The following is a 16,278-nucleotide window of genomic DNA, read 5'->3' as shown; positions in this document are numbered from 1 at the left end:
CCACTTTGTTCCATCACTATATCACTTGCCACCTACCACTTGATGGGTGTACCATGGACATGTCACCCCCTTTAAAGGTTGAAACCATTTAACAGGATCCTTGGTTAACCCCCTTATTAAGCTTCGTATCGAGAAATCTAGGGCATTCAGAGTTAAAAGATTTATCTGCTTGATAATTGTTTGTGATGTACTTTTACTTCTTAGCTTATAGTCTTTTCTTCATTATGTTATTATTGTGTTCTCTTCATCAAGACAATTACCAATATGCACAATAAAAGACAAGTGACATAGTCTGTAGGCTTCTCTGCCAGGGCCAAAAACCTCTCACCTCTTGAGAGGAAAACGCAATCAAAATTATTCTTCTAGAACTTCAATTGATAAGTACCAAGACCATGACACAAACCCTTGACTCTAGTATCCTCCCAAGAACGTTGTCACTAACCTTGATGCTCTACCTCTTTCTTTCTCAACTTTCTACTTGATCTCGAACTGCTCTCCTCGGCACCTTCTAGAGAAACTTGGTCTTTATACTTTACACTACTTCTACTTGGCTTCCTCTAGAGAATCTCGGTCTCTAGGCTTTCACTAGTCTCTAGATCTTAGTCACCCAAAAGAATTCTTCTCTCCGCTGCCCCAGAAGAAACCTCCTTCACCATACCCAGAAGAATCTCTCCTTCGCAGATCCCAGAAAAATCCTCCTTCGCTTGCCCAATAGAATCCTATCTTCGCATGACCCAGTAGAAACCTTCTGCTCTCTTCTTTGCACTTCCTTGAAGCCTCTTTCTTCGTACTTCTCTTAGACTCCTTCGCACTTTTGTTTTCCTTCTACTTCGCACTTCTGCTTATCGAAGTCAAGTCGAGTTGCTTGATTGAATGTGTGTGTTCAAGTGAGGCCGAGTTAGGCTATATATACACTTCTTATCATGTCCTTTAGGCCGACATGACTATTGGAGGTTAGATCGACTTCTTCTAGCATGTTCCTTCATCGTTGTAGGCCGACTTGAAGAGGATAGGTGACAAGGTCTTGGAGGATACTTTACATAGACAAGATTGACCTTTTACAAAGTGTAACGTGACTTCATTACATGACAATGACTAACATTTTATGACTAGATGACAAATAAATCCTAAAAACTATCAATGGGAGACTTGACTCAAAAGCAAAATCCCTTGCTCATGAAACCCATGAAGCAAGTCAGTAAAATAATTTATTTTTCTTATTTACATCTCATTACATAAAAGCATATTTACATGTCATTATGAAGACCGAACCTAGTTACACTTTTCAACACTCCCTCTTAACTATGGAGGTATTCATAGTGGTACTTGTACTTTCTCAATCTAAATAATTTCTCATAAGAAGAATTCGGATTTGTAACTCATTTGTATAGCATCATATCAATTAGCATTGCTACATAGCAAGGCCTTGACTAACAACTCCATCTCTCCACGAGATCTGAGCTCAATGCTGGCGAGACCAATGATTTATAGACACCCTCATCATTGTCTCTCTCGGAACATACCCCACCTGGGTTCTCTTAGGGTATGTTCCATGAGGACTATTCTTATCTTGGACTCCCCAGTCCCACAAAGAATATTGGTCCTCCACAACTACTCTTACTATTGGATGCCCTATCTCATCCTCAAAGAGCATCGGATGCCAAATGATTACACAATCCTCCATTTTGTCTTCCCAGGTGAAGACTAGAATGACATGTCTATCTCTCCTTTTCAAACTAGGAGGACATATTCCAATAAAGGAATGTACTCATTCCTATCACAAAGGAATGTACCTAAGCTCCCTGCTTAGGAATTTTCCAAGTTTCTTCCAAGTAAGAAACTTCTTTTCAAGCTCCCTCTTAACTAGGGACCTACAGCAGCTCCTCATGTGGAGATCCTGGAACAATCAGCTGCTTGAAGAGCTCCTTCCTTCGATGTCATGAGTTTCTTCTTCGTCAAGGAGTCTTCATCTTTTGGAAACTTCTACATAGGGCACAGACCATCCATCACTTTCATCCATGAGTTAGTCATGTGCTCACCTTATCAGAAAGTGATCCATCAAATTTTCCATTTGGCTTTGCTTCATGTCATTCTGCTTTCATGCCATATTTTTCGGAAGGATCTTACATCCTTCAATATGGTCCACTTGCAAGTCATGCATAGATTTCCCTTTGGCAGTCCTACATAAGCCCATCCAGATATTAGTTCAAAAATAATCAATGAACACTTATCAAAATTACATTTGTGATGATCTTTCACCATGACATCAGCATCCTGCATGCAGATTGACACATCTCCTAAAGATATTCATTGTCAAGGGTCTTCATCTTTTTCAAACTCCTATCAGAGTATTCATATCTTTTTGGGAGACATTCCAGTCAACTCTTCTGGGTCTTGGATGTTGAATTCCTTCTACCATTGTTGCATATCTCATGATCTCTTCCTTTCTTTTCTCACGCACTTCATTCCCAGGAACTTCCAATCAGAGTTCCTTAATTGTACTCGGCTCCTTCATGATTTATATGAGAACATATTATGTTGATTTCATCTAGTGTGACTTATTCTTTGCTACAATCTTTCGAAAGAGGAGATCCTTTCTTCTCTTGATCATATTTCCCAAGATGGAAATAGTGATCCATATTATCTGCAACAATCTGACATGACTTTCATAATAATCTATGTAAGCATACATACCTCATATTCCTTTTGGTCATCCAGACTTCTTGTAGCAGCTTCATTCGAAAGAACTTTATCCTTTAGACCTGCTTTCCTGTTATGTCATCATACCATCATTCCTTGAATCCCATGAGTTGGAATTCCTGATGAAACATTTGCTTCCTTTCTAGATCAATGAATCATTTGATGAGGATTCTATCAAAAAAATTTGAGGATCTTTCATATCCTTACCCAGCAGATGTTTCATTATTGACTATTGTCTGATGATCTCAGTCAATGATGACCTTTACTTATAAGTATCAATGAAGTTTTTCAAGAGCTCCCATTCTTTGTTATCAGTAGAATTTGTACCAGACATATTTTTTGCTTCCCATGTCACGAGCTCTTACTTCTAATGCTTATATCATGGTGTTATTTCTAATCTGATGCATTCTATCTATAACTTACAAGTGAAAAGTAGCTTCTACTGAAGAAGATCATCTCAATCATAGTAGAGATCTTTTCGCTTCTTCCTTCTTAAGCTTCTTTGTCTAAGGTTCTTTCACTTCCTTAGTAGAATAGTCTTCTTCCCTGTCCCTCTTACATTTAGGACAGTATTTTCTATAATGCCCAAGATTTTGACAACCATAGCATATTTTCTTAGCCATGTTCTTCTTTTTCTTTGGAGTGCCAAACTTTCCAAATTTTCCTTTTCGTCTTGTCACTAATAGTTCCCTTTTATCTGATCTTTTGTTACTTTCTTTTTTCATCCTATATTCTTCTACCTTGCAGAGAGACCATAATTTGATGAATAGGATAGTTTCCTCTTCCTTAGTAGATATGATGTTACCTTATTCATCAGTTAGTGCATTTAGAATAACAGAGATCATTTCTTTCTCAGATACCATCTCTCCCAGATCTTGCAATTGACCTTTTATTTGAGATGTTTTTGAAAGACATGACGATATCCCTTCATCCTTTGATACTTCCAATTTATACACATCAAATCTAAGTGATATGGTCTTTCTTATCATTCTTTCAGAGAAAATTTCTACCAGCTTATCATAAATTTCTTTAGATGTCTCCAGCTCGGATACATAGGAAAGGAGAGGACCTTTAATGGATTCCTTGAGAATCTTATGAGCCTTTAGATCCCTTTCCATGTATTCAGATAATGCTTGTTCTTCATATGGTTTGGAGACTTTTCCATGAACATGATCAATGACTTCATTTACTTCGAGGACTGTGTCTATTCTTATTTTCCATTCAAGGAAGTTTGATATCCCAACCAACTTATGCTTCTCCTTGAAACATGAAGCCATTTTTACTAAATTAGATTATAATAAAAGGTGCTTACTTGTGAAGATCGAATCTTCAACTTGATGACGAACTTCTTGTTTCAAATGATCCCTTTCAAATGAGATCCTTGCTTTGATAGAAGATTGTCTTTCGATCTATCTTCCTTTAGATTTGAAGAGCTTTCACTCCTTTGGTGATGAATGATTTTTGGAGTGCTTCTAGGATTTTGGTCTCTCTTCCTGCTTCCTTCTTGAAGATAATTTCAAGATTCTTGCTAGAGTATATTTCTTCAATGTAGTTCTTGATCTTTTGCTTTGATAACCTTCGACTTGCTTTGATGCCTTTCTTGAAACTCGATCCTTGAGTCTCCCTTTGATTAGATGCTCTTCTTTTGACTTTAGCACCTTAGCTCCGATACCATGTTGAGAAATCTAGGGCATTCAGAGTTAAAAGATTTATCTGCTTGATAATTGCTTGTGATGTACTTTTACTTCTCATCTTATAGTCTTTTCTTCATTATGTTATTATTGTGTTCTCTTCATCAAGACAATTACCAATATGCACAATAAAAGACAAGTGACACAGTCTGTAGGCTTCTCAGCCAGGGCCAAAACCTCTCACCTCTTGAGAGGAAAACCCAATCAAAATTATTCTTCTAGATCTTCAATTGATAAGTACCAAGACCATGACACAGACCCTTGACTCTAGTATCTTCCCAAGAACCTTGTCACTAACCTTGATGCTCTACCTCTTTCTTTCTCAACTTTATGCTTGATCTCGAACTGCTCTCCTCGGCTCCTTCTAGAGAATCTCGGCCTTTATACTTTACACTACTTCTACTTGGCTTCCTCTAGAGAATCTCGATCTCTAGGCTTTCACTGGTCTCTAGAGAAACTTGGTCTCTAGATCTTGTCCACTATGTCTTGGAGTCCATCTTCTCACCATGGCACACTTTGGACTTCATTAGGCCTCCTCAAAGGCCCAACAACTCATTATTTTGATTATTCTGCCCTCTTGGGAGGCTTGTTTTTATGTTATTGAGCTATTTTGGTGGGCTTGTCACCAAGGGTGTTATTATTGCACATTATTTTATTATTTGGGGCTTAATTAGGTCAAATAAGCAAATTGAACTCGTTAGAGATGGTATAAATAGATGAGAGGTGATTCATTTCTCTCATCATCACTTGGATTTGGGTTTAGTAGCTACTTGGAGAATTTCACATTCCCTTTTGGAGGACGAGTTTGGTTTCATGGATGAATTTTGATGTTTGGATTCTATCTTCTTGGTCTTGGAGCTTCATTATTAGCATAATTTCATGATTGGATGTACTCATTTGTAAATGTAAGTGATTATTTTCATGTTTATTCTTGTTATTTAACTTGTCACATGAATGTTGCTGGATTTTTGCTATCTAGGTCTGAAATTTATTGATATTATATGCGAAATTGTGGAAATTTTGATCTTTTGAAGCATTGCATCATTGCATGTGTCGTGTATGAATGGGTGAATGTTCCTAGAGGTTTTTTGTATATACCTTGATAAGTCATCAAACATTGCACATTGAAGTATAAAGTCCTTGTGTAGCTACTCCCATGTCCTAATTGCCATGCGAAGTTGCCTAAAGGCCTCCTTGATTAAGTTAATTGTCTCCATATCACAAATTCACCTTGACTCCATCTCTCCCAAAGGCAAGGCACTGATCCATCCATTGGTGGTCACTTAAATGATAATCTTTCTCACCTCCTTCCTCTCTTTCTAGGCCTAGCCCTAATAGGTCACCTAGGGCATCAAATAAATTCCATTGTAGCCATCAAAACACCTTGATTTTTGGTACACTATTGTGTTGGGGTTTTGTTAAGAGGCCCTCCAAATTTGAAGTAATTCCAACGGTGGGATCCCGAGATATAACAAGCCCTAGCTCAGGTACCATTTCTTACCCTAGGTTTCCCTTGGCTAGTGTCCTCATTTGGATCATTGTATTCAATCCTCAAAAGAAAAATTGTCCTTTGATCCTATTCTCTACCCTAATTAGGTCAAGCCCCTCCTTGGTCAATCAACTACATACCCTTGACCTAATTTTGGGTCCACTTGGTCGTGTGTGGTCCTACAAATTTACAACTCTAATTTCACAAAGATCACATAAAGGCCAATTCTCCATAAGGATTTTCGGGTATAGGAACCATCTTGACAAGATATATTCCCAAACCCAGGCCTCAAGGATCCTGTTAGCCCTTCCTAGAGAGCTTATCACCTTGTTTTTCAAGCAAGAAAGCCATATAATTAAGTCTCTCTTGTGAATAGGCCTTCGGAATCACCCTTCATCCTTTCATTGATATATTCATTCTTGTGATTCCCTTATACCGGGTCTCCTCCCATCGATGAAAGTCTGTAAAGAGCGAGGAAACTTAGTTGAGGTGATAGTGGGCTATCGCTCCGTTGTTGCCCCTTGACCTAGTAGTTTCTTTATAGGATCCCCTCCTAGGACCCCTGCTAGTTTGAGCAGTAACAGGGCCAACAGAAGATTATAAGAAGTCGATGAGTAGATGGAGAAAACACACACTAGAAATCGATTTCCTTGAAGAGTTCGATTTTTCAGAGAGCACCAATCAGTTGCCAAAAGAGTTTGAGCTTCAAAAGGGAAGCAAAGAAAGATAGGGGTAGGGACAGTGTGAGGCGGAGGAAGATTTTCCCTATTTAGTGAGAGAAGATTATAAGAAGTCAATGAGTAGATGGAGAACACACACACTAGAAACCGATTTCCTTGAAGAGTTCGATTTTTCAAAGAGCAGCGATCAATTGTCGGAAGGGTTCGAGCTTCAAAAGGGAAGCAGAGACAAATAGGGGTAGGGACAGTGTGAGGCAGGAGGAAGATTTCCCCAATCTGGTGATTACTTTGCAGAGACGTTGAGATTTTCTCCAGGAAGCAGCACAGATCCTCAAGTAAGCAATTCGATTTTGCTAGAGGGAGTTCCAGAGGCCGAGAAGAGTTTCCATAGGGTCGGAGAAGCATTTTCCTAGTCAGCAGCAGGAAGGACGGCTAGATTGGCAGTCGATTCAGGCATCACGTATGGCAGGGAGCTCTAGAGTGACGCAGAGCCTACGCAAGCCAAGTTGGACGGCTAGCCTTTCAAAGCTTAGACAGTGTCGAGTTTGCTCAGAGAGGGTAATTTCCCTCAGATAATTTTTGCCAGTATTTTCTCTATAGGATTGTTAGTTTTCGACATCCAAATTGTACTCAGATAATTTCACTATTGCATAATAAAAAAACCCTCTAGTTAGCAACACGCGGGATGGCTAGATTGGCAGTCGATTCAAGCAGCACGTGTGGCAGGAAGCTCCAGAGTGACGCAGAGCCTGTGCAAGGCAAGTTGGACGGCTAGCCTTTTAAAGCTTAGACAATGTTGGGTTTGCTCAGAGTGAGGGTAATTTCCCTCATATAATTTTTGCAAGTATTTTCTCTGCAAGATTCTCTATTTTCGGCATCCAGATTGTACTCAGATAATTTCACTACTACATAATAATAAAAACCCTCAACTGCTGCACCAATTTTCCCAAGTTGGGTTTTTCAAGGGACTTTTGTCCAAAATAGGTGTGTCAATTTTTGTGTGTGTGTGCTAGAATATTTCTCAGTTTCCAGCACTATTATTTTCTGCAGTTTTATTTGTGAAGGTTGCAGTATGATTTATTCGATATTTGTCGTAGCAAATAAATTGTTAATTAATTAACAATTAGAAGAATTAATTCTAGTTGCTGCAATAGGATTTCAGACTTGAAATTTTCACAAGAAAACTATTTAACAAAGTAAAATATGGAACACTTATAAGTTGTAACTCTGACTGATGTAGTTTGCTTTCAATAGCAATATTTTCCAACACAAAATAAATTTCTTACTTGGCCTGATATAAATCTTGGCCAAACCTCTTTCTACCAACAACTTTCCTACAGCTCAGAGTACCTTATGCAAGTAGGATTCCTTTCATACTATCAAAGCAAGTATGCTCAGCACCCTAACACTTCCATCTTTTTTCAAACAGAACATGCAACAATGCCTAGAAAATCCACTGCAGAAAAAAAAACATCTAATAATCATATCTAATCAAACATTTCACATCAACGTTTGGAAAATCATAAGATTAAATAGGACAAGAATTGCATATCTGCCAGAGAAATATTATTGTAATCAGAGAAATTGAAGGCCACCTTGTAGCGTAGACCAACTGCTATCTCCCACTCCAGAACTGACTTATTGTGGATCCTTATGTGAGATAACAAGCATGCTTCCTGCATACACAAAATACAAGGGTCAAGTCAACCAAAAAGCCTAAACAAAATTGCATCCCTTCTGTACAAGACTAAACAATGCTAGTTCAATGCTAGAATCATATCAGTTCCAGACAATTATATGGGCCTTGAATTGAACAAATGTCTCCTCCTCAGATGGTACCAACTTTGCTTCAAATAGATTGGCAACATAGATATCTTTCACAAAACTCCCTGATTATAACTAGGAAGATCATTCGCAAAAAAACCCATTGCAGGTACCAATAATAATACAAGTAAACATATATCAAATAATAAGGAAATGACTTCCACATACAAGAAGCTGCAATTCTATTTTCACCAATCAGCGTATGTTATAGGCTACAATTATGTCTAACAGGTATCTGTAAATTATGTCTAACCAGTTTCTACACATCGGAATCCTCGAGGCACTGCTCCAAAATCCTGCCACATGCACGTACTAGTGGTAGACACATTGCTCAATGTTGTTGCACATGGACTCAGGACAGACTTGGCTAGCCTGGGACTAGGCAAGACCCAGTGACTTGGGAAAGACTTGGCAAAGGCTTAACAAATAGAAAAAAGAAAAAACTTAAAATATACTATATTATGTGTACCAAAAAAATGACAAGTTTATAGCAAGTATGGAGAGTTTCCCATGAGTCTTAGGCCAGTACACATCCCATCCAAGACAGACAAATCTTAGTTGAGTCAATCTACACTGATCTTCATATATTTTGCTGAGACAGTGAGGGATCTAACAGTTGACTGGGCATAAAGATAAGACGTGCAATGGTGAAAATCAAGGCACAACTATATAGGAGACCAGGGGCCAAATCAAGGCAACTGAGATTCGGCCATGCGTATAGTAGAAACATCCAAGCCAAGTAAATTGCATAATGTAGAAAATTGATCCTGCTACAAAAAACGAGCCCAGCTCAGCAACACCATAGCTATGACCAACTCAGCTCCACGTTCTACTGTAAAAAGGAAGTTTATTACTTACTAATATTTTGCATGGTCTCTCTAATCCTTTTTATATAGGTTCAGTCTTGGTTCTCATATCAATTTCAATCTTATTGTAATACAAATTGTAATGTTAATAACCAGAAACCTTTTTGTTGCTCCGTTAAGAAGTATGGTAGTAAAACCAAGTATGACAAAAAAACTTATGAATCCATCCAAGTTGCAGTTCCCATTTTGCTGGAAAGGAGATGTGCTTGGGACCTACAATAACACAACTGTGATGGAAATCAAGAATGAAATTTAGATCCATCTTAGTGCCAACAACTACTGCAAAAACAACAGATTTATAATTTCTTAAAAAGAAAAAGAATATATCTGGGTGTGCAAAACCCATTATGTCCCCATTGCCCAAGGTAGGCAACTTGAGACTTTAAAGCATATTTTCTGATTCTATCTCCTAGCCAAGCCTGTGTGGGCCTGGGTCCAAACCTTGTGTCAGTAATACCTCCCTGCCTCAATTTCATGGAATACTGCACTGTTAAGTGACCATCTACCTTTGGCTCTTGAATTCCATTATGCCTAGTTGTTTGTAAGCATTGAAGTGGTTTACTTCATTTGGAAAAAAAACGCAGTGATGTGTTGTTTAATGACAAAAAGCTTTCTCACAAATGTTCAAACTTCATAGTACATGCTACATACTACACAAAGCCCTAACATGTACCAAGCAGTCATTGCATATTATAGCGCAAATGTGAATGGTTCAAATGAAAATGCAAAGATATTTTTGCCAAAATGTACACGTACCATATACTACTTTCTATTGCTATTTATAATGGTTATACAAAACTAGGAGTGGTAAAAGTTGACAATGTAACAAGTTAATAATTAGCTCATTAAAATAATAAGAAAATAAGAAAACCCTAGCAAACTATTAAATGCACTCCATATGTTCAATAATTACAATCCATATGGTTCACAAATACCAAACAAGCTTTAGGAGTTGTTTCCACACAAAACAGCACCTTGGGTCAAACTCCTAAAGATGGAAGTTAGCCTTGTGAAACTCAAGAGGCTGGCCACTATCACCTATGTGGACTACTTTCTATTGGCATTTATAATGGTTTTACAAAACTAGGAGTGGTTAAAGTTGACAGTGTCTTGACTCTTCAGTAACATGTTAATAATTAGCTCATTAAAATAATAAGAAAACTCTGACAAACTATTATATGTGATCCATATGTTTAATAATTACAATCCATATGGTTCACAAATGCCCAACAAGCTTTACGAGTTGTTACCACACAAATCAGCACCTTGGTTCAAAGTCCCAAAGATGGATGTTAGCTTTGTGAAACTCAAGAGGCTGGCCACTATCACCTTACCAACTCTCCTCTCATGAGACCCAAGTACTAGGTTCACTTCGTGTAGTAGGAGTTGGAGTGGAAGTAAAAAGAACTTAGCAACAAATGTAACTGAAAAAAAGGTGAAATAAAGATGAGCTTGGGGTGATGAGTGAAAGGGAGATCAGTACCTCACCTACTTGGACTATGAAGTCTCTTGGGTAATTTCAAGAGGGTATGTCCAGTGTCTATAGACAGCCAATTGACATGTTCTAAACACTTAACTTTATTCAACAATAGTTTTGGTTTTGGTAGTTATGATTTTACAAGATAAGAAAGACGGAAGGTCACTTAAGACACCTTCTCAAAGCAAATGTAAGGTAGCCCCTTACCGCAATATTGCACACATACACATATAATACTTAAAGATAGCATTAAAATGTTGATATCTTGATGGTAGATGGCTATAGACTATACCTAAGACTTAACTAAGTTTAAAGGAATCCATGGCAAACACAAGATTATTCTATCATTAATCTGGATTCTAGCACAAAAACATATGCATAAGTACAAATTTATAAGCAAATAGAGAATATTTATCTTTTAACCAAAGATAACCCAAGAAACTATTGATGTATGCGTGATTTTCCACCCAAACATAGGCATCCAATGCAAATGCCACTCCCAAGCCAAGCTATGAGCATTCTAGGGTGAAGCAATCAAACTACAAATTACTAGCTCATTCACCCCAGCCCAACTGGTCTCAAGTTCAGCTAATCTGCTCACTACAAAGCACTCCAAGTAACTCATGCACACATCAATCAAGCATGGCATTCATCCATTACCCTACACAACACAATGATGATCTTTCCTTTCTCTACTCAATAGTCCCTCGAGAATCTTCTTACCATCTAATGCTCTTCAGTGTAGGCAAAAAAATCCATTATGTCGATTGCCTTCAAGGCTTCAAGGAATAACTTGGCAAACTAATGCTTTGGCTCTAGGACATTCAATGACTAGCAAATAACAAGGAAAGGAAGGTTTCCTAAACAACCCATCCTCTATGCTCCACAAAAGCAAAAAGACTACAATTTCCTTCCTATTGTGGAATGTTGAAATTTGGTACCGGAGGACAGGTGGTTCCCTTAGGCTTTGATCTTTGGCCTAAGGAAAAGTGTCCAAAAGAATTTAATTTTTCTCCTAGAGTGACTTTATAATTTTATAAAGTTAAATCTAATTTAAAAGTGACTTTAAGTGATAAAGTTATTAAGTCTAATTTTAAAGTGACTTTTATAAAGTCAATGAAAAATTAGAAAGGAAAAGTGACTTTGGAAATAAATGACTAAGTGGGTCTTTATTAAAGTGGGGTGAATTAAAAAATAGAAAGTGAGATTTAAATGAGCATTTAATCTCAACCATTGATCTAAATCTATTTCAGCCATTGGATTTAGAGATCACCCAAAAGTCACTTGGATCACCCAAAAGTCACTTGGAGTTATATTAAAGGAGGAAAAGGTCATTCATTCTTTCATTCTTTCATGAGCAGATTGGGAGAAGGAGAGCAAGAGAGCAAGAGAGATTTCTGAGCAGGGAGGAGAAGGAGACAGCAGCTTGGCACACATTCCAAGGCAGCAGTTGAGCAGATTTGTACAGCTGATTCAGCACATAGTGAAAGGCATATTTTTGCACAAAAATTGAGGAGCAGTTTGCTGATTTTTCTGCACACAAAACGGAGGTCGTACAGCATTTATTGCTGTCCTGTTTGCTGTAATTTCCAGATTGCTGTGAGGCACGGGAAAGGAGATAAGTTGTAAATTTGCTTGCTGATTTTTTGCTGAATAATTCTCACTGTAAAAAGACAATTTTCAGAAATAAAGAAGAGCTCTCAAACTGGTTTTCCCCAAGAGTTGTAGGGGGTTTTTCCAGGGTCAAGTTGACCAAAAATATCAGTGTTTTAATGTGTTTTAATGGCTGTTTTTAATTGCTGATTTTTAATTTTGCAATTTCCAGCATTCTGAAAAATTTCCAGAATTTGTGTTTTCAGCAATATTTATTTTTTTCAGTCTGTTAAATGTATGGTTATGGGAATGGACATTTAACTACATGGGAGAAATAAGGAGAAACTGAAAACCGGGGTGGGAAAACAGAAATTTTTACATGGAATGGAAACCAACCCATTGGAACCTTCTACAACCCCCATCACAATCAAGGTTGAGTTGTTGCTTATGCAGGTACAGGGGCAAGCTGGAGCTAGTGCGGTTTGGAGTAGATTGGCAGGTTGGAGCAAATGCCAACTAGAGCATGGTTATCAAGTTGGTCACAGATTGAAGCTAGTGCTATTCAAACATAACCACTCGAAGAGGTCACTTACTTGGGTTCACAACTGCCTTAAAAAGCTCTTCAAAAAAACATTAAAATCAAGTCACATGTGTTTTTCCCCAAAGAGTGCAAGTATATAAAGAGTGTGTGTTGCTTCACCAAGGAGAGCACTACTCTTATATCAGCAAACAAAGATGAGTGATGGACTAAGGCTCTATGAATCTATTATTCTACTTGGAAAAGCACCAAAAGTTTTACACCATATCAATTGGTGTATGGAAAGTAGGTGTTTCTCCCTATTTAGTTGGAAGCGAAGATATTAAGAACTACTAGTCAATTGAGAATGATTTTGGACAAAGTCCAAAAAGAGATATTAGCCTAATTAAATAAATTGGATGTATTTTGGGAAATGGTTCTAAACCCGACTTGCACAACAACAAAGTACAAATGGTTGGGTGCTTATGAAGTTGTCGATGTATTTTTTAATGTTGTGGTTAAAATTAGTGTTGAAAATGTAGCGAGCAAGGTCTTTTGGCTTGTGCCTTAGCCAGTGAAGAGAACTTGAATTGTCCCCATGAGTGAGACTGTAGTTAGGATGAGTTATTTCTCGTTTACTAGAATATGTTGAAAAGTGTAGTGAAGAAGGTCTTCTTCTTGACTTGTGCCTTGGTCAAGATAAACCACAAACAATCTTCCTTTAGCATGCACAAGTTCCTAGGATATAGGATGAGTCATGGAGCAATTAACTCATGCGCAGGAGTTGGAGGCTCAGTTTTGTTTGTCTCCAAGTGCAAGTTTATTTTTGGAAAAGGACGAGTTATTGAGCTTTAGTTTCTAATTGAGGCAGGACGAGTTAGAAGAGTTAGTTTGACTCAATGAAAAATCAACCACAAGTCTGAGTTCTAAAATGAACTTGCCAGATTTACCATGATCGAAAAGCTTATAAGGAGGACGAAGGCACCTTTGTAAATCACTCTTGTATGCACAGGTTATATGTGTGAGAGCATCTTGCTAGTAGGGTGTGTAAGGAGTAGCCTATACGCAGTTTTGAAAGGAGAATTTCCTAAATAATAGGGGCCAAGGTCTGCGCTAGGAAATAGGGATTTCCAGTGCTAAGGAATAGGAGCCAGATTGCGCAAGGAAAGAGGAGTTTGATCAGAGGTTCTTGCAGGGAGTTTCAACAAAGTACTAGCAGAGAGAACACTTATGTATTTCTATTGAATCGGTTTGTAAAGAAATCTAATTGCTCAGAAATTTTTCTCAATAAAATCTACAACTGTTGTTTTTCCATGATCTTGGTGTCTGGGATAGAATCTTAAATCTCTGAAGCTTCCAAACCAAGAATCACAACAAAGCTCTTTGCACAACAGAATATAAACAACAATAAATCTACTACTGCACAAAATATAGACAACTTTTACAATTTTTAACCCAACTTCGTTATATTAATCAAACTGAATAACACAACAGTTTAGGGCTTCCATACCAGGGATAATGGCCCTCATACATCCACTGATACAAGACACAAAACTAGGGCTTGGTGTCAATCCATCGACAACCAATCTGCCCATACAAGATACATTGACCATCTAGCTGATGTAGCACGCTCCCTCAGCTCCTCTCAGTCGTACCCTGTACCTACCCGATCCTTCGGCTCCTGATCTATAGCTCATGCCTCTATCAATGCTCTAAGTCCATCTGGACACTAAATCTCGATTATCCAATCTGTTCACTAGTTGTGCCTTCGTCCATCAAGGGCACAACACATCGAGACTCGTGTCGAGTTGTTCACAGCTCCACTTGTGAACAACTCTCAACTGCCCACTGCTACTCCTCAACTACTCACGGACTTCAGCCCACTATAGTCTTCCTGCGCTGCCCCAATGAAGACTAACATAGGGCATGGAGGGTTGTCGCCTATCACTGCAAGATGTCCATCTCCCACAATGAACACGGGCTAGGAGGACTGCCCATCATCTGCCATAGATGTCCTTCTCCACACATAAGTCTAGGGCTCCACAAATTGCTCCTAGTTGATCAGACCCATGAGCTCAACAACTGCCACTCTAGCAACTACTTTTGTCCATCAAAGTGTTGCACACCAAGCTCCAACTTGGGCAGTATCAAGTTGTCACTGCAAGATGTCCATCTCCCACAATGAACACGGGCTAGGAGGACTGCCCATCATCTGCCATAGATGTCCTTCTCCACACATAAGTCTAGGGCTCCACAAATTGCTCCTAGTTGATCAGACCCATGAGCTCAACAACTGCCACTCTAGCAACTACTTTTGTCCATCAAAGTGTTGCACACCAAGCTCCAACTTGGGCAGTATCAAGTTGTCCTCCAGCAAACAATAAATGCCCAATCACTATCCACACTTGGTCCACTCTCACGCTGCCCTCCAACAAACCACGAGTGACCAATCCTTGATGTAGTATCTGCTCCTAGTTAGGGCATCCAATCACCTAGGAAACCCTTCCTCTTGGCTACTAACAGACTTCCAAATTGTCCTCTCCTAAGACAACATCCACTAGCATCAATTCAACCTTAACACATCAATACAATACATACCTAGCCCTACTTAGCTTCTGCATCACCCTGGTGTAGTCTTCTACATGCTCAGCCCTCACTCGTGCTGCCTGTACTAGCGTTCCTGCACTCGCGTGTTCCCGCACTTGCGCGTTTCTCCACTCGCCCGTTCCTGCACTCCCGTGTTTCTACAATCACATCCCTGCACTCACGCATTCCGGCACACGTTCCCGCACTCGCGCTTCTCGCACTCAAGTTGCCTTTCTTGATGTGTAGACTATGAAAGATGCTTCTTGGATTTGTTAAATGACTCTCCTCCACCTTATATTTATACACAATACAAAGGGCTCCATCAAATCACATGTGTAGGCTTGACAACTTGTCACAAGGTCTCTAAACACCTAGTCAACCTTGACCAAACCCACATATTGACTTCAAAAATTAATATCTTCATTTCTACAACTCGAATTTCGACGACTTTCGTTACGTCCAATTCGTCTCGGTGTCCTCTATCATCTCCATCCATCACATGTAGAAATCTCCTCATGGTTTTGGCCCCAACATCGATGGGTACAAAACCCCAAGCTTGGGTTTCAAGCCCACAAGCCACACTTGTGTGCCAACTCCTCCACAACCCTCAAGCCTAGGGTTTGGAGTACCTCCCAAGCTACAAATCTCAACATTCCCTCTTAGCGAGGGAGATACTTCCAAGACTAGGAAGTAACCATCATCATCGGCGACACTAGCCTATCTAGCGTCCATCACTACAGCATACCCTGTAGAATGAACCCTGCAATTTCGGTAGTGCCTCCACCTCATCACATCTAAGCCTGAAGATCCTGAACATCCATAGGGATGCTCCCTTTGAGCCTACACAATCTTTAC

General features: G+C 39.0%; 1 protein-coding gene across 1 annotated transcript in view; it reads right to left on the bottom strand.

Annotated features, from left to right (window-relative positions):
- The window catches only part of LOC149254117 (uncharacterized), a 342,370-nt gene that overhangs the window by 302,600 nt on the left and 23,492 nt on the right, over positions 1-16,278 (bottom strand). Inside the window, 1 exon segment of the mRNA XM_089460071.1 lies at positions 8,156-8,236. Within this exon segment, the coding sequence (XP_089316197.1) occupies positions 8,156-8,236 (81 nt within the window).

This window comes from Pinus tabuliformis, chromosome 7, assembly GCF_031772625.1.
Source record: "Pinus tabuliformis cultivar Carrire ecotype Pingquan chromosome 7, CPIR1, whole genome shotgun sequence".
NCBI classification, from domain to species: domain Eukaryota; kingdom Viridiplantae; phylum Streptophyta; class Pinopsida; order Pinales; family Pinaceae; genus Pinus; species Pinus tabuliformis.
This window is presented reverse-complemented; position numbering and strand designations above follow the sequence as displayed.